This window comes from Bos indicus, chromosome 7, assembly GCF_029378745.1.
Source record: "Bos indicus isolate NIAB-ARS_2022 breed Sahiwal x Tharparkar chromosome 7, NIAB-ARS_B.indTharparkar_mat_pri_1.0, whole genome shotgun sequence".
Taxonomy (NCBI): domain Eukaryota; kingdom Metazoa; phylum Chordata; class Mammalia; order Artiodactyla; family Bovidae; genus Bos; species Bos indicus.
In genome coordinates, this window is record NC_091766.1 from 53025817 (window position 1) to 53041650 (window position 15834).

A 15834-nucleotide genomic window follows, 5' to 3' on the forward strand; every position below is an offset into this window, starting at 1 on the left:
ACCAGGGGATCCTTGGCATGAGTTTGGATGTCTCGAAGAAGAGTCTTAGGCTTTCACAAAGACTGGAAATATGCCATCCCTGGTGACTCCAGAGACAACCCAGAGTTGGATTCAGGGCTCCAGACGGCACCTGTCTGTCTAGTTTCTTCTGTCAACCATTGTTGGGCCCCTTATGGCTAACAGAAAAATATCTTTAAAACAGGAGGCATGTGTTCACAGTTTGAAAATAATAGTCCAAGTCTCCTTGTGATTGGCATATGCAATGAAAGTAATTAAAGTCTCTCCTCCCTGCCTCCCCCCACCCCTTCACTGCATCCTGATTTAAATGTCTGCATGGTATAGGGGAGATGGATAGATGGAAGGTGTGTTGGAAAGGAAGGCAGAGGCACGTCATTTACTAGATGGAAGTTAAGGGGACGGGTTTGTTACAGTAGCCACCAGTCCAGAGAAAATAAGGAAACTGCCAAGGGTTTTTTTGTTTGCCTTCTGTAAGCCTGTGTGTGGGAATATATGTGAAAATCTGCTTGGGGAACACCAAGGTGAAAAGAAAAGAGCTGCAGAATTTGTATAAATTGGACAGGTAGACGAATCTCCCCCACTTCCCAGTCATCCATCTGTTACCAATACACTCTTGCATAGGGGAGGGCTTGCCAGAGGATTTAGCAGCACCTGGCAGGATTCAGCTTCATCAGAAAGTGAAGCTTTCCTCCAGGGGCTCTAAGGTCATCCTTGAGCCAGGACCAGGGCCAGGAAGCCCTGTCCCCCCGCCACACTGTCCGCCGGAGCCTGGTCACTCATTTCTATTTAGCAGGTGTTCTTTGACAAACTTTGACACCTTGCTGGGTGAGGATGTCAGGGGTGTGAACACACAAACACACGAGAAACAGCAGTCCTATGTATATTTAACAATATATATTTATATATATTTTCTAGATCAGTACATTCAGTTTTTAACTTGCTTTTTCTTCACAAACAGAAGAACTCTTACAATAGTAGACTTTCTAAAATAAATACTATTAAAATAGAGCTTCAAAATAAATATTCTATACAAAGGAAACCTTCTGTGGTAACTTTTGATGTGGGATGAGAAAGGGTTACAGTGAAGAGGGAAAATATGCCGGGATGGGACCCTTGAACAGCTTTTCTGTTTTTAACACAAAACTGAACTGTGGGGCAGTGAGAAGAGAAAGCAAGACAAGACAGCACACCGACTTACCCACAGCAAAGATGGCAGCTTAAGATTTGTCGTCGACTGTCACAGTAAGCAGAGGGCATGAAAATGCTTACCCAAGACATAAACCAGAAGGCCAGTGCAGTTCATAGGATGCCCTAGTGACGTGTACAGTGCAAAGTGGTGGTGCCTACACCCCGCCGGACACCTCCTGGGGCAGCATGGAGACCATGAACGTGACGGGATCTGGTCCCAACCCACACTTTCCACACTTGGGACTTGTCATAATCTAACTGGGCCTCACCGTCAGGAGGGCATGTGTGCAGACTCCAGAGCACTGAAAAAACCAGACACATCACACGATAGTCTTCCGTCTGTCAGCTGTGAAGGGGCCCGTGTCAACAGCAGGGACTGGTCTTCACTCCGCCCAGACAGAGCCAGTGAGGAGCCTTGGTGGGCCCCATGTTCCACCTAGAAAGGTCTGGCTCTCCTAGACCCTGTTCTCAGGGCACTTGCCAGGGTTTTGGGACTTTACAAATCCACCCTCCAGGGGAAGCAGCTGTACCCCCTTAGGACAAGGGTCCTGGGCCCAGGCTTGTGGATCCCACCCCCAGTTCCAGGCAGAGCCACCAGCCATCCCAGACTGAACCTTAGTAGGAAGCAGCTGGCAGTCTGCTAAAAAGGTCAAGATGAGGAGGCATAAACCAGCCAAGCAAGCTGTTGGTCACAGGACACACAGTCAGCCAGAAGTGGCGGCAGAAACGCGTCGTGTTGCTGAGAGCTTGATCCCTCAGTGGCCCTTGACTGGCCCCTGGGGGCGACAGGCAAGCCAGTTTTTTCTTTTTTCCAGAAAAACATGCTGAGGGACTGCTATGCAACAGAGCTGGGAGAACGAACGAAAGCTGACTGCACAGGACACAGAGAATTCTGCAGACATCCACCTAGCAGGTTAGATGCAAACCAAAAAGAACAAGCCAAAGCAGGGGAAGGAAAAAAAGAAAACCAAAACCCAGAAAAATCCATGTTTACAACTATATACACAAAGTCAGGGTTCAGGAAGCTACTTGCCAGGAAACAAGGGTCTTTGTAGAGATGGAGGGGTAGGGGTAGGGGGTGTGTGTGTGTGTGTGTGTTCAGGAGGCTACTTGCCAGGAAACAAACAAGGGTCTTTGTAGAGATGGTGGGGTAGGGGGGGGTGTGGGTGTGGGTGTGGGTGTGGGTGTGTGTGTGTGTGTGTGTGTGTGTGTACACAGCTTATGTAAATCAGTTCTCCACAGAATGGGCACATAGAACACCAAAGATCACCAAAGTGCAACTTGCCACTGGGTCAAGTTTCCCGTGGAGACATTTGAGGGAGGGGCTTTGGGGAAAGTTCTGAGGCCTCTCCCAGAGTGGACGTATGCCCTCTCTTTTTGGGGGTAACCTCTGCACACCTGTTCTGAGGAAAAACGTCTCCAGTCCCTTCAGTACACATCTGATACATTCAATTAGGACAAGTGGTTGGCTGAATGTGTTTTTTCTATCATTGCCTCCGATTTGTGCAATAACATCCATACATCCATGACAACTGTGGCAAGGGTAGCTACAGGAATCAGCCTTAGAAAACGCAGATTTCATATTCGCCTTTTACAAGCTAGCAAATGTTATATAAATAAAGCCTAAAATAATAAGACCATCCCCTCCTTTCCTCCAGTCAATAAATACCTACAGTTACAATTAACTTATTCTAAATCATAAGATGTTACTACCAGTCTTCAAGAAGGGAAGGAAAAAAAAAGTCCTTGAGAAGCATTGGGTACGTGACCATCACAGCTACCTGCCTCCTTCAAGGAGGCTGTTCTGTTCCTACAGAACAAACTGAAGTGCTACAAAGGCTGTGCCCAGTACACTTCCAACACCGCCCCAGGGTAGCTCTTCAGACCCAAGCTACTTTCTCTCATGGCGGGGAGGGGGAAAGGGAGGAGGCACAGAATACCACATGAAGCAAAAACCCCACACAATTGCTGGGGAGTAAGGACCAGACACACTACAGCTTTTGCATGCAACAAGTACCTACCCACGGGACGAGCTGCGCTTGCTGAGTCCTTTAGCACCTTGAGAGAGAGTTGCTACGTCTTTGGGGGCTGCTGGGAGGGGCTCATGTGGCCATGCACAGAAGCAGGGCTCAATCCCAAGAAGTCCCCGGAGAATCTTTCCCCCACCTGCATTTTTCTGACTCCCCCCGCCAGGGCCTCCTAACACTAAAATAGACTCTTTTGTCACCATCTGTCTATTTACATTAAAGATACAGACACTGTACACAAAAGGCTAGGACAGCAAGCAGCAGAATCAGGAGAGAAGAAGCCCACACCCAGCCATCACTCTGCCAGCACGAGGTGCTGCCTCTCTTCTCTGCTGTTAAAATCTTCTTCTTGGTGGGGAGGGGGGATTGTGTTCCTTGAGGTTGCTCGCCCCCCAGATTTTGAAATCAGCCCTTCCTGGGGGTGGCCCAAAAGGAAGCAAGTGTTTTATTATTATTTTTTAAAACACCGTTAGTATCTGATATAAAAACGTGTAACGACTGGATCCAGAGACCACAGCCTCAGACTCATTGGCAAAATGCTATTTGGTCTCAAATTTGCTGCTCCGGTCTTCTCTACCCGTAGTGAAGTTTCTGGAAAGGATCTGGGTAGAGAGAACTGGGGGCACACAGCAGGCAGGTGAGTCTGTGACTCAGTAAGAGCCGAAGGACGGTATCATGAGTGGAACACCCCCGAGAGTTAGTGAGGAAGCTGGAAGGGAGAAAATGTACTGTGCAGTGGCTCCTAAATCCGTCCATGGCTCCAGGCAGAGCAAGGTACGAGGGGTGGGGGCTCCCGAGTATATACAACAGGGATTGCCAGGGTCTACACCTTCCCCAAGATGGGGCAGACTGGGGTGGAGGCTGGGAGAAGGTACAGATGGTAAGACTCCAAGTGTCTTCTTCCAAGTCCCCTGGCCACTCAGATTTCCTCCCAGGCAGCCAGAGAGAATGCAAAAGAGCAGGGAGAAAGTGAGGGAGGAGGAGGGCCAGGAAGGCATTCAAGCAGCTGCAACTTCCGGATATGTGTCCACATCTGTGTTCCATCTTCTGGAAAAGAAAAATTGCCCCCAAACCACACCACACCCCTGCCACTGTCTGTTTCACACAAAGTTCCAGGATCCTGAACAAAACAACCCCAAAGTGCTTCTTCATCCTTTTGGGGAAGAGAGGGTGGGTGATGGTGGTCCCTGTTTCTTTCGCAGCTGGGGGTGGGGGGTAGGTGGACTAGCAGGGTCAGCCTCGGGATGCTAAACCTCTGGCTGTGCCGTGATGCTCTTCTCAGGTGTCAGAAGGGAACCAGGGTTCCAGGCGGAGCGCTGGGACTTGACCCTGAGCGTCAGAAAGGCTTGTCCGGTCTGCTGGCCTTGGCGTCCCCAGCCGCTGCCTTGCAGATGACGCTGTTCGTGTGCTTGCAGCGGCATCCGGGGCGGCGCAGACGGTCGTAGCCACGCTGGGCCAGCTTCACACAGCCAGTGGCGGGCAGGTAGCAGAGCAGACAGGGCAGCACCAGGGACAGGGCGCCCATGAAGGACCAGCGGGCGCAGCAGTTTGAGCGGGAGCAGGAGCAGGGGTGGTCGGCGCAGGAGCCCTCATCGTCCTCGTTGGTGCAGTGGTAGAAGATGCCCTGCACCAGGCACATGCAGGTGCCATAGTTGACCAGTGTCTGCGCCGAGCACAGGCACTCCTGGTTGCAGACCCAGCAGGAGGGCAACGTCCGGGGGGACGCGCACTCCTTGCACTTACACTTCCCGCAGGCCTCGCACAGCAAGAAGTGCTTGTCCAGCTCTGGGGGGCCAGCGGGGCCCTTAAGGTCCAGCGGCTTGCAGTGGATGGCCTTGGGCTGGATGCGCACAGCCCTCGGGGAGGCCTGATCAGCCACGGGTGGGGGTGCCATGTGGTCTAAGAGGCGCTGGTCAGAGGACGTGCTGCTGCTGCTGCTCACAGAGCTGGGGCGCCCGCTGAAGGAGATCCAGTGGTGGGTGACGTCCTGGTCACAGCGGGCTGGGGTTGGGGCCAGCTCTGGGGCTCCACCCCGGGTCCGCTTGGGGCCAGAGGGGGGTGCCAGGCCAGGGTTGTCGATGTAGTCGTTCTCCACGTGGCTGGTCTTCATCTGGTCGATGGGAAGGATGGTGAGAGGGTGCTGGAGCCGGCTGTGGGCCGTACGGCTGTCCAGTAGGGGCTGGACCATGACTGAGCTGGGAGTCAAGGGGACGCTCTGTGGGATCGGGGGCTCCATGGGGCCGGAGGTCCTGGGATGTGCGGAGTAACAGGCTTCTAGGGGCCCTGGGTAGGGGGGGGAGGAAGAGAATGGATTCCAGGCATCAATAGGTGGCCTGTTAACACCCCCATCCACCATTAGGTCCTTGGGAGCCCAAGTGAAATAGGATTGCTTTGGTGGACTACCCAGCATTAAGGCTTAGATGATTAGTATTAACAGTAATGACAATTTTAAGTGGTAGAAATAACTTATTTAGCGCTTACAAGGACTCTTCTAAGCATCATATTATTATGTTATCAACTTTTCACAATAACCCTAGAATGTAACTACCATTACCCCTTTTCTAGTTATAGGAAACTAATGTTCAAAGTAACTTGTCCAAAGTCACACAAAACCATTAGTAGCAGAACTAGGGCTCAAACTTGGGCCATCCATGTTCATTCTTATAATCCCCATGAAACATGCTTCTGATTTAAGACAGACAGAGCTTAGCAGTTATAAATGCAGGCTCTGTAATTAGATCCAAGTTCAAGTTCTCACCTTTGCCTAGCAGTGCTGCTGTGAATGAGGTTCTTTAACTTCTATGCCTTAGTACTGTCACCTGTAAAATGGGTTCTTGTAAGAACCAAATGAAAAAAATGCATATCCAGGACCTAGCATTTTGCCTGACACACAGCATGTACTCTAATTTAAGACCATCCCAGAGAGCAACCTTTGGATTTCCTGAGCACTAATAAGCATGACTAATAAGTACCAAGTGTTATGCTGAGTGTGAGGATGTGGTGACTACTTTAGTCAGTCCCTGTGTGCTCCCGTGGAGTTTTTATCAACTAGATAAACAAAAGCCTTTATTTCAGATAGTCACAAGAGAAGGAGGAGCTGTATCTGATGCCTACACATCCAGGATATTAACTTATTACTACTACTTCTAAGAGCAACAACCTCCAGTGGCTAATAACCCCTGGACAGGTGCCCTCCGACAACTTGGATGGGAAATCCTCTCTGAGGGGCACTCACTTCACCCATTTCCAAATACTGAGCTAAACATTCAGCCTAAATGCTGTTTACTAGAATAGCTAAGCCAAGCCTGGATCAGTTTCTAATTTCACCGAGAGAGAGTGCAATTTTAAGTTGGAAACTGGCCAGAGATTCAACTGCAGTGCCTGACACGGAACCCCAGGAAGTCACTTAAATCAAAGAGCGGAAACGGCTTGGTTCAAATTTAGAAAGTGCACATTGTTTTCTATTAGAAGTGCCATTTCCTCGCCTGCTGACCTTTACATTCGGAATTCGGCTGGAGATCAATTTAAAGAAATAGCAGCAGAGGCCAAGACCTCTGCCCAATTTGGAATCCCAGAGAAAGATTAGACTCTGGGAAGATTCCACTGGGCTTGTGGCTGGGGGATAGAACAGACAGCCAGGGTGAAGATAGAAGGAGATGATAACCACCTTTGGAAAAAAAAAAAACAAACCACATTGGATTAATGTGCTATGGGGTAGGGCTTCAGTAAATGCTTTTTCAAGATGCTAATGATGTTCTAATTTGGAGAGCGGAGGGTACCTCTGCTATTAGGTTCATCTTGCCTCAAAGGTGATACCTAGGGACTTCCCTGGCAGTCTAGTGGTTATTAAGACTCCCAAGCTTCCACTGCCGGGGGTGGGGATTCGATCCCTGGTTGGGGAAATAAGATCCCACATGCAGTGACAAAAAATGAGAAAAATCCTTAAACTGAATAAAAATGAAAATACAACACATCAACTTAAAAACAATTAAACTTAAAAAAAAAAAAAAAAAAAAAAGTGGTACCTAAGAATAGGATGTGGATAGGTTTCCACTTCCAGTTCTAACCTCACAACCCTCCAGACTTGGGCCCCAGCTAGTCATCCTAGTATTCCAATCACAGGAGGATACCTGGCTCTGAGTGACACATCCATACTTATCAATGTCTATAATAAAGAATGAAGAGAGAGAGAGAGAAAAGCCATTCAGGACACTCTGCATTATACTTCCTCTGCTTGGAAACAATGGTTTGATTAGAAATGGTTCAGTTGTTGGGGAAGGACTTCTTAGATGCTTTCTAGCCTGACTGAAATAAAAAGCTCAGTCTAGGTGCAAAGTTCATGAAGTGAATGAAAGGGAGCTTATCCCCAGGGTTCTCATCTGTGTACTGCAAAATGCAGAAAAAAGCACTAAGTCTTTTCTACAAGGTTCATTGCTCAGTCAACTGATATTTCCCCTTCACAAAGGCCATGAACTACTGGCTTTGGTCCCACAGCCCTATCTACTTAAGAGATGCTGGTGTTTCTGTGCAGTTTTTCCCATTTCGGAGAATGTGTGCCTGGGGATAGCCTCTCTCCTGCCTTGTGTTCCCTCCACATGTCAGGAAAGCATCATCTTCAACGAGGAGACTTTCCTACGGCAGAGTGTGACTTCAGTGTCAGGCAGGTTTGCCACCAAGAAGTCGTTCTTTGCCGAGACAGCCTCCTTTAGGGGTCCTGGGTTTGGGGCTGGATGGGAGATGTCAGTTGAGTATTTTGGGAGAGGAATTTTTTCCAAGGCTCAAGCTGGTCATGGGGCAGAACTTCAGGAATGCTAAAGTGGGCTCACTTTGTTCTTTGCAGGGATTCTAAAGCCTTGCTTCTAGAATAAATGGGTTTGGGGTCAAAAAAAGGAGAGTTAGGAGCCCCGGGTTCCAGCTCTTTGCTTGGAGGAAAAGGTGTGACTAGGCAAAAGAATGGAAAATGCTGACAGAGGCTCAGGAGACGACTCTCTGGCGCCAGCCAAGAGGTGCCTCCGCCAGAACCCCCACCCCGGACAAAGACAACGTGATTCCCTTATGCCAGAAGCTCAGGTCACAAAGCTCAGGGTCCTGCCAACAAAATGTCAGTGGCAGTTTGAAGGTTGTATTGCCCCATGTAGTTGAGCTTTCATTTCTTAGGACCAGGGCTGGGACTTGCCACGCTGTGGGTACTCCCTCCCCTAAACTGATCACCCACTCTCCTTCCTCCAATCCTATTCCTGAGATTCTTTAAACAACGAGCACACTTTCTATGGATGAATCAAAGGCATGAACAATGCTCAGATTTTAACAGGCCCTGGACTCATCACAAGGCAGATTCCTGGAAAAGTCCCTCCAGGAAGCCAGGGTGGGGACAGTGGCTGCTGGCAATGGGATATTGGCATTACCCCACTCCTATCACCCTCCAGGGGCAGCTGTCAACATCTGGGTCTGCACTTAGGGCCAGACAAGAGGGTGGGAGCTGGGTCCCTGGTAACTCAGCTGTCTCAGGGCAAGCCACGCCCTGGATGGCTCCAGCCAGCATATTCTAAAATGCATCTTCCCCATCATAACACTGATGCAGGATTCCTTCTGGCTACAGCCCAGCAAAAGCCAGCAGCTGGCTCAGACCTATAGGTCTCCAATCTTCTCAGGCTTCATCTCCTAGTTAGCTGGGACCGTCCCTCCACAGGACGGTTGAATTCATTTGACTCACATGAAAAAAAAATACTTGCTGATAGCCTGATAGATAACACTTCAGCACAGCTAAGTGAAGTTTCAAACCCTCACTTTCCCATTCCTCAGTTTCAAAGATCAATCTCTACTCACTGGGACACACCTACCGTCCAGTCTACCCAACACTGCCGAACTTAAGTGTAGTTTAATATGTACTCTGTTTCCCCTGCAAGGAAGGAAGAGATTTGTAATATAAATAGGAGAGAGGAGGCTTTTGCTTCTTTTAGGTTGTTTGGGAGACTGATGGCCCATTTGGAAGACTGTGGACAGAGAAACAAAGCCACCACTCCACTTAGCCAGAGAAGCACCTCTGTGGAGTTGTAGGTGACAGCCTTATGGATTAGCACGAGGAAAGGAAACTTTTACCTCCACTCCAACTTTCTAATAGTAATTAATAGTTAGGAAAGCATATAGTATTTATGAAACATTTCTTGGTGCCAGGATCTGTGCTAAATCCTCAGTGATGTTCTCCTTAAATCCTCACCATCACTTTGGAGAATAACACCTACTTTGCAGAGGAAGAAACAGAAGAACAGAGGGTCATAGAGCAGGCAAATGGTCAGGGCAGGACTTGAACCCAGTCATCCCCGTTGCCGGGACTTGCAGTAACTTCTGGATATTCAGAGAAGGGCGTGAAAGCACCCTTCTCTCTTGTAGCTAAGAACTCTGCCAGTCTCCCGGGTCTGCCATCAGCCCTGGGGGAACCTCATCAGGCCATCTTCGGGCTGTTAACCCAACCAGTCTGGAAATGAAGCCAGACAGGGCTGGTATCAGACTGGCCCCCAGTTAGGGGAATTTTCAGTGTGGAGAGTGGGGGGCCAGGGCTTTGAAACCTGTCACTAAAGGAAGCGTCAGTGCTTAAGACATTTCTGCTTCCAACTCCGTTTTCTTTGCTGTCTCTTTTGTCCTCAACACACCTCCATTTTACTCAGCGTTTTCATTTTTAGTTTTCTTAAGGTTGAATGGGTCTCACTTGTAGGATCTCACCACACAGCAGCCCCTAAAAGGGAAGCCTAGAGTGGGTGGGAATCCCCTCTCCTCCCACCTGTAAAGCTGAACTTCAGGGTCCCCAGGGCACATTCATGGATGTGGCTTCCTGGTCCAGGTCTGTGGCGAAGAGGAGGAGCTAGGGTAAGAGGAAGGCAGAAGAAAGAATAGCCAGTCAGTGATATTAAAAAGCCTAGAGCACAACGCCCTGTATTTGTAGTCTATGATACCTGCGGGGAGAGGCTGAGCATCAAGGTGACACACAGCTCAGTGCAGGCTGGCTGGAAAGAATCAAGACCCATGTTAAATGTCAGCTCCAGCCATCCACCACTTCCCCTGGACTTAACCCGGGGAGAGGAGTTGGGAAATATTAGGAAAATCTGACAGCTGTACTTTGAAAACTACAGGTCAGCTAATGCCAAACTGACAAGAAGCTCTGAACGAAGGGGCACTTTTTGTACTGCTTTTTGTACTGCCTCGTTCAGTCCTAGCAGATGCTTTCAGGTAAGGTTGTTTAACCCTTTAACAGCTCAGAGAAAAAGGTCTCTAAGCAATGCACGAAACACGGGTTCTATCCCTGGGTCAGGAAGATCCTCTGGCAAAGGGAATGGCAACCTACTCCAGTATTCTTGCCTGGGAAATCCCATGGTCAGAGGAGCCTGGCAGGATGCAGTCAGTCCATGGCATTGCAAAGATTGGACACAACTGAGCAACTAAACAACAGGCTGCGTGAGAGCCCACTGCTACATCTGCCACTATCCCTTGGGTTCTTTGGGACAACATCTCAGTTCATTAAGCTCCAATTATTGCTTCAGAAAGACTTTAAAGGGGAGGAAGGGAGGAACTTCTCTGATAATCCAGTGGTTAAGACTCCATATCCTCAATGCAGGGCGTAAGAGTTCAATCCCTGGTCAGGGAACTACAATTCACTAAAGATCCTTAAGATCCCACATGACACATTTAAAAAAAATAAAGGGGGTGAGGGGAATGAGGGAAGCCAGAGCTTGTCTTCCCTGTACCCTACACAGAGGGAGATCATCTTGGCTGAGAATAAGGCATTTAGACAGCTGGATTTGTCTGAGAATTCTTGCCCCGCCTCCACCGCCCCCCCCCCGCCCCGCCCCCTGCCAATTCCAGCACCACACTAGGAGCTGACCTCTGGCCATAACCTGTCAGAGATCACAAAAGAAAACAGCTGCTTATCCTCACTTAGTCTCATCCTCAGTTATCAGTTCCCAAACTTCTTTTTCCACAATCAGTCAGCTGAGCTCCAGAGCCCCTGTACAAGGCTGAGTTGGAGAGGTCTTGCTGTAGTTTTTGGTTCTGGACTATTTTAACCAGCTACACATTTTGGCTTTGATGTATTCCCCTCATAACTGTTGTCGGCTCAGATCCCCTTAAAGAGGGATTAGAAGTCAAGAGTGAGAAAAGAATGGAGCTAGAAGAAGCCTGTTAAATACTGGTACAGTTTTAGAACCCCTGGCCTGCATCAGAGTTTGGGGGTGGGGGACCAGGAGCCTAAACCCCAGGGAGGGACTCCCACCCCCATTGGCACAAAGATCACTTTATTGGTCTCACCATCCTCCACTAAGAACTGGAGTTACAATAATAGGTTTTAGCTTACTCCTGGGAGGGGGCAGGAAATGACTCTCCCTCCCCCCAACCAGAAAAAGACAAGGGAAACCACTTTTCTGCAAATGGCCACCTGCCCCAGAAGGGCCCCTTCCCTCCTCCACAAGATCCCGCACATCTGTGCTCCCTCCCTGGTGCCCTTGCTTCCTCTACTGACTGTCCTTGGAAAGAACAATCATGATCACAGCTGAACAGTGGAGCCTCTTAAACCCAGCCACATGTCCCGGATACATCCCCAGCCTTGTCAGCTGTCTGGATCTGCAGGGTGGCCCCAGGCCCCCTTGAGAGCACCGCATCCTCCCCTCTGTACATCAAGAAGTACCCCACGTCTCCTGTGGAGGAAGGGGCTTCCTTACAACCAGGCCCTCCTAACAGGCACCCCTAGTAACATGGGCACAGCCCCAGCCCTGCACACTTGGCTAGCTGCTCGGCTGGCCCTGGCCCCTGGGTGGGCGCGGGGGGTTTTCTCCCCACTCTGCAGATGGGGAGACTAAGGCCCAAGTTTCCTAACCTCTCATCTGCTCTGACCCAGTTCCCTACCTTGGTCTAGAAGAGGTAATACAGTCTTCCGTTATGTTGCCCTTCATCACCTTCTTCCTCTGGCTCTTTTGAAAGAGTAAAAATATATTCCAGTGAGTCATTGCTTTCCCTTCTGTCCAATAGCTCCAGGTTGGCCATGCGATGGAAGCTTCTCCACTCTTGCCCTTCCCCTTCCTTAAAAACACAGTCATATTGATATCCCAAATCCAACATTTTCAATTCTGTCCCTAGATCCAGAGGTTTTCCTCACAGGGAAACTCCTGCCTCAGTTGGGGCCAGATGACAGACAACTCTGGATGCAGAACCAAACTGAATCCCATAGTTTTTACACTGAACTCCTTCTCTGAAGAGAAGGGGCTCCTTTCTAAGCACCCTGGTACCATTACCTGCGCCCTACCCAAGAGGAGAGCCTGGGAAAAGAAAAAGGCTTGTGGGACCCCAAAAACTGGTGCTGGAAGATGTGACATGAAGGGACTAACAGCATCAAAAATTGGAAGAGAATTCCACACATGTGATCCCAAGCATTCCAGAGCAGTACATCTCAGGGGCCATTTCTGGAAGTGTTAATGGGTGTTTTTTCCTCCCTTAATTTTAAAATTCTGGTCTCTCCACCTATTCTGTAAGGATAAGAGCAAAAATGACACCTGCAAGCTCCAAATGTCTTCAGCCTCTGCCCTGCTTTAACTAGGAATCATTCTGTTCCAGGTGGTCAGTCTCCTCCCACAAAGCCCCTTGGAAGCTCTAAGGAGATGCTGCCATTTCAGAGGGTACTAGTAGAAAAGGTGGTGGGAATGAGCAGGAGAGCACTTATTCTCCACAGAACAGAGAGTAAGAATCTAAAAAGGAAAATAACCAAGAGATGTCGTCCTCACTGAGCATTTGTCCATCAAGGAGATTTTACAAATCTGCCACTAAAACGCCTACCTTGTACTAGCCATGCAGCTCAGTTGGTCAGGATGTGCACTGTTCATATTAGAATTCATCTAGAGCCTTCTGGCAAGTGAGGACCCTCCCAAGGGCTAGGAAAGAGGCAGTCTGATTTTATACCGGACGTGTCTACAATTTCTTTCCTACCCTTCTCCTTAAAGAGATAGAGGGAGACAGAGAAAGGGGGCGGGGGGTAGAGGGAGGGTGGTAGAGGTGGAAGGGTGTCGGTGGCTGCCCACCCTTTCCTAGTCTGCCCCATACCCACTTAGTCTTTCACTAAGGGGAAAAACTGAAATTTTCAGATGTTTATGCCCCATTTGTGTTAAGATCCAGGGAACTCTAAACATTGTGAAATCACCAGTGCAATATTGGGCAGGGCCTCAGGCCAGACCGAGCTGATTAAGACGTTGATAAACCCACATTTCCTAAATGCTCTGGGCTTTTACCTCCCAGCTTTGTATCCCTGAGAGGCTCAGAGGCACTGAGAGCCTCCTCAGTCAGCGAACCAGACTGACAGGCACTTTCTCTTACCCAACCCCCAAAGTGGAGAGAATCATGCTCACTGGTTTGGAAGCAGGAAAGAGGGGGTTCACGCTGGGTCTGGGCACCCCATTGAACACACACCCTTCCTTTCTTCACAGATCATCCTGGGGGGAGAGGTGCCCTCCGAGCCCTAGTGGGCCACAAGGCAGCCTTCTGCCCCCTCATCCAGGCCTGGCAAAATGGATACCCATCCAGCAGCTGGTGCATGAGGCAGCCAGCATCTGTCCCCTCTGCCCACCATCCAGCCCTCCAGCCCAGTTCTCTTCTTTCCTTCATCACTCAGCCCATCTAGCCATGCAACCATTTTCCACCTCTCTTGCTTCCTCTGCCCACAACCCCCAGTCCTCAATCAAAGAGAATTGAGAAACTGGCTTCTTGCACAAGAGCAGCTACTGTCTAAATGCTTTTTGATCGTCTGCAGGGAGGGGAAACTGGGCACAGCCCTGGCCCTAGCCCTGGCCCCAGTGATGGAGCCAAGCTCCAGCTGTCCTGGCTGGCCAAACCTGCCCTTACCCCCCTTCATTGCCTCCCAAGCCTTGGCGATTCAGAATTTTCATAACGTACCGTCTCTGTCCTTCTTTCTTCTCGGTGATGTCAAGCCTGGTACCACCAAGAAGGAAGGAGGGAAGGCGGGAGACTTATCTCTCCTACGCACGCAACCTCTTCCTCCAGCTCCCACACGCCTGGCGTTATGTAAACGCACCTTCAGCCCCCACCACAGCCCCAGAGCGGCCGGGAGCCTCGGGGCCTGGCACAATTCGGTGCCAGAGTATAGGGGGACACGAGGAGGCCGAGGAGCCTTGGCCCCTGCAGAGGCCGGGGAAAGGAAGGCAACTGCAAGGCAGTTGCACAGCATAAAATGCGGCAGCAGAGCAAAGGTCAGACGGCGAGGAACCGCCTCACCAAAGAGAGAGCAGAAATGCCCAGTCCCGGGCCAGCCCTGCGCTGACCATCGAGGGGTAGGCAGAAGGAAAGAAACCTAGTCCATCACGGCTCCGAAGGGTAAACTAAAACCTACGTCGAGCATAGGCCTCTGCGGCGGGCTGGGGAGATCTACGGCAGACTGGCACCGTGGGCAGAGAGCCCAGGGTGGGCGAGCCGCCCAGGGTGAAGGCGCCCGCCGGACCCAAGAGGTGGCTCCTCACGGAGCCCAAAATCGCCTGTTCCAGCACCCGAGGTGGGTAGTGGTAGGCGGAAAGGGGCCAGGCCAGAAGCAAACTCCCGGGACACGCACGGTGCTTCTGAGTGGTAGAGTGGGAAAGCCCGGCTTGGCAATGCCCGGGGGTCGGAAACGCCGGTGCCAGGCTGTGAGCACCCCCGGCGCCTAACTGGCCCAGCCGAGGGCGTCAGGGAGCTGCGGCGCACCGCAGCTGCTCCAGGAGGCGCAGGGAGAGGGAAAGAACATTGAGGCGCGTATAGAAATAGCGCAGCATCTGCCCCAGCCCGAGGGGGAGTCGCGTTGCGACTCAGAGAAGGGTAGCTTCACATCCCGAAACCGGTCGAGGACTTACTTTGAGGAGCCGCAGAGTCACAAGCATTGCTCCACGTCTGTGTAAACCCCCGAACCCGAGCGGATCGGACGCCGCTATCCTCGCAGACGCCGGCCGGAGGAACCGGCTCGGCTCCCTGCGCTCCGCAGCGCCAGCTCCGCGCTGTCAGCTTCTCTCACTGCCTCCGCGGCGATGTTGCAACCACTGCCTGGGAAAATGGCTTTTTTATGAATGGGAGGGAAGGGAGCTCCAGTGCGCACGCGCGCCGCTCGCGATTCTATGAATGGGTGGGCACAAGAGACCCCGCGCGCGCATGCGCCGCGTTCCTTTTTTTATGAATGGGGGGCCGGAAAAGGACTTAACCCGTGATTGCTGGGGTTGGCTCTCGCTCCTCCAGGGGCCGTCGCTCTTTTACAAAGAGGGGTGGAGGTTGTTGTTGCTTTTTTTTTTTTCCTTTATGAATGGAGGGCGGCGGCGACTGCTGCAGCTGGTTCAGCTGCGCGGGCTGTACCCCCTCCCAGCCTGCGAGAGGAGGTAAAGGCTACCTTCACGCCACTGCGGACCTGGGTTGGAACCGTCCGTGTTGCTGGGGGCGGGGTGGTGGTGGGGAAACACTGCGACCTCAGGATCCTGGGCTAAGAGCTGGGTGGGGGAGGACACACCTAGATCCAGGGATTTCTACCCGCCGCAGTCAGAGGGCGGGGAACGGGAGGACCCCTGCTAGGGGCCTTCTCTTTCTCTAGAGTAGG

The 15834-nt window shown here is 50.8% G+C and overlaps 2 protein-coding genes across 19 annotated transcripts in view; one reads left to right on the top strand and one right to left on the bottom strand.

The window, feature by feature from the left end:
* Positions 1–890: 890 nt before the first annotated feature.
* Positions 891–15309, bottom strand: SPRY4 (sprouty RTK signaling antagonist 4). 7 transcript variants are annotated; one of them, XM_019965149.2, is made up of 4 exons: positions 15107–15309; positions 12126–12190; positions 10012–10092; positions 891–5516 (listed from the first exon to the last, which is right to left on the bottom strand). In XM_019965149.2, the coding sequence occupies exon 4, from the start codon at positions 5467–5469 to the stop codon at positions 4570–4572; it is 900 nt and encodes a 299-aa protein (XP_019820708.1). In that variant the 5' UTR covers positions 5470–5516; positions 10012–10092; positions 12126–12190; positions 15107–15309; the 3' UTR covers positions 891–4569. The 7 variants fall into 7 exon arrangements, with proteins under 7 accessions (XP_019820708.1, XP_070648205.1, XP_019820709.1 ...); XM_070792104.1 differs by lacking the exon at positions 15107–15309 and adding an exon at positions 14160–14260; XM_019965150.2 differs by lacking the exon at positions 10012–10092.
* Positions 15310–15377: 68 nt separating this feature from the next.
* LOC109562158 (uncharacterized) overlaps positions 15378–15834 on the top strand; it is a 446088-nt gene continuing 445631 nt past the window's right edge. For 3 of the 12 annotated variants that reach the window (XM_070792106.1, XM_070792107.1, XM_070792112.1), the window contains exon 1: positions 15386–15619. In XM_070792106.1, coding sequence (XP_070648207.1) covers positions 15399–15619 — 221 coding nt within the window. In that variant the 5' untranslated portion in view covers positions 15386–15398. Of the gene's footprint in view, positions 15620–15834 lie in introns of all 12 variants that reach the window. The other 9 variants (XM_070792116.1, XM_070792118.1, XM_070792109.1 and 6 more) reach the window with 8 other exon arrangements.

What these genes read in the sequence shown, in the direction of transcription:
- SPRY4 (XM_019965147.2), bottom strand. Translation starts at nt 14,451, where the DNA reads ATGCTGTGCAACTGCCTTGCAGTTGCCTTCCTTTCCCCGGCCTCTGCA. An exon ending in AAGAAAGAAGGACAGAGACG is followed by an intron (nt 5,517 to 14,159) that starts GTACGTTATGAA and finishes CCCCCTACCCAG; the next exon opens with GGCCCCTAGAAGCCTGTTAC.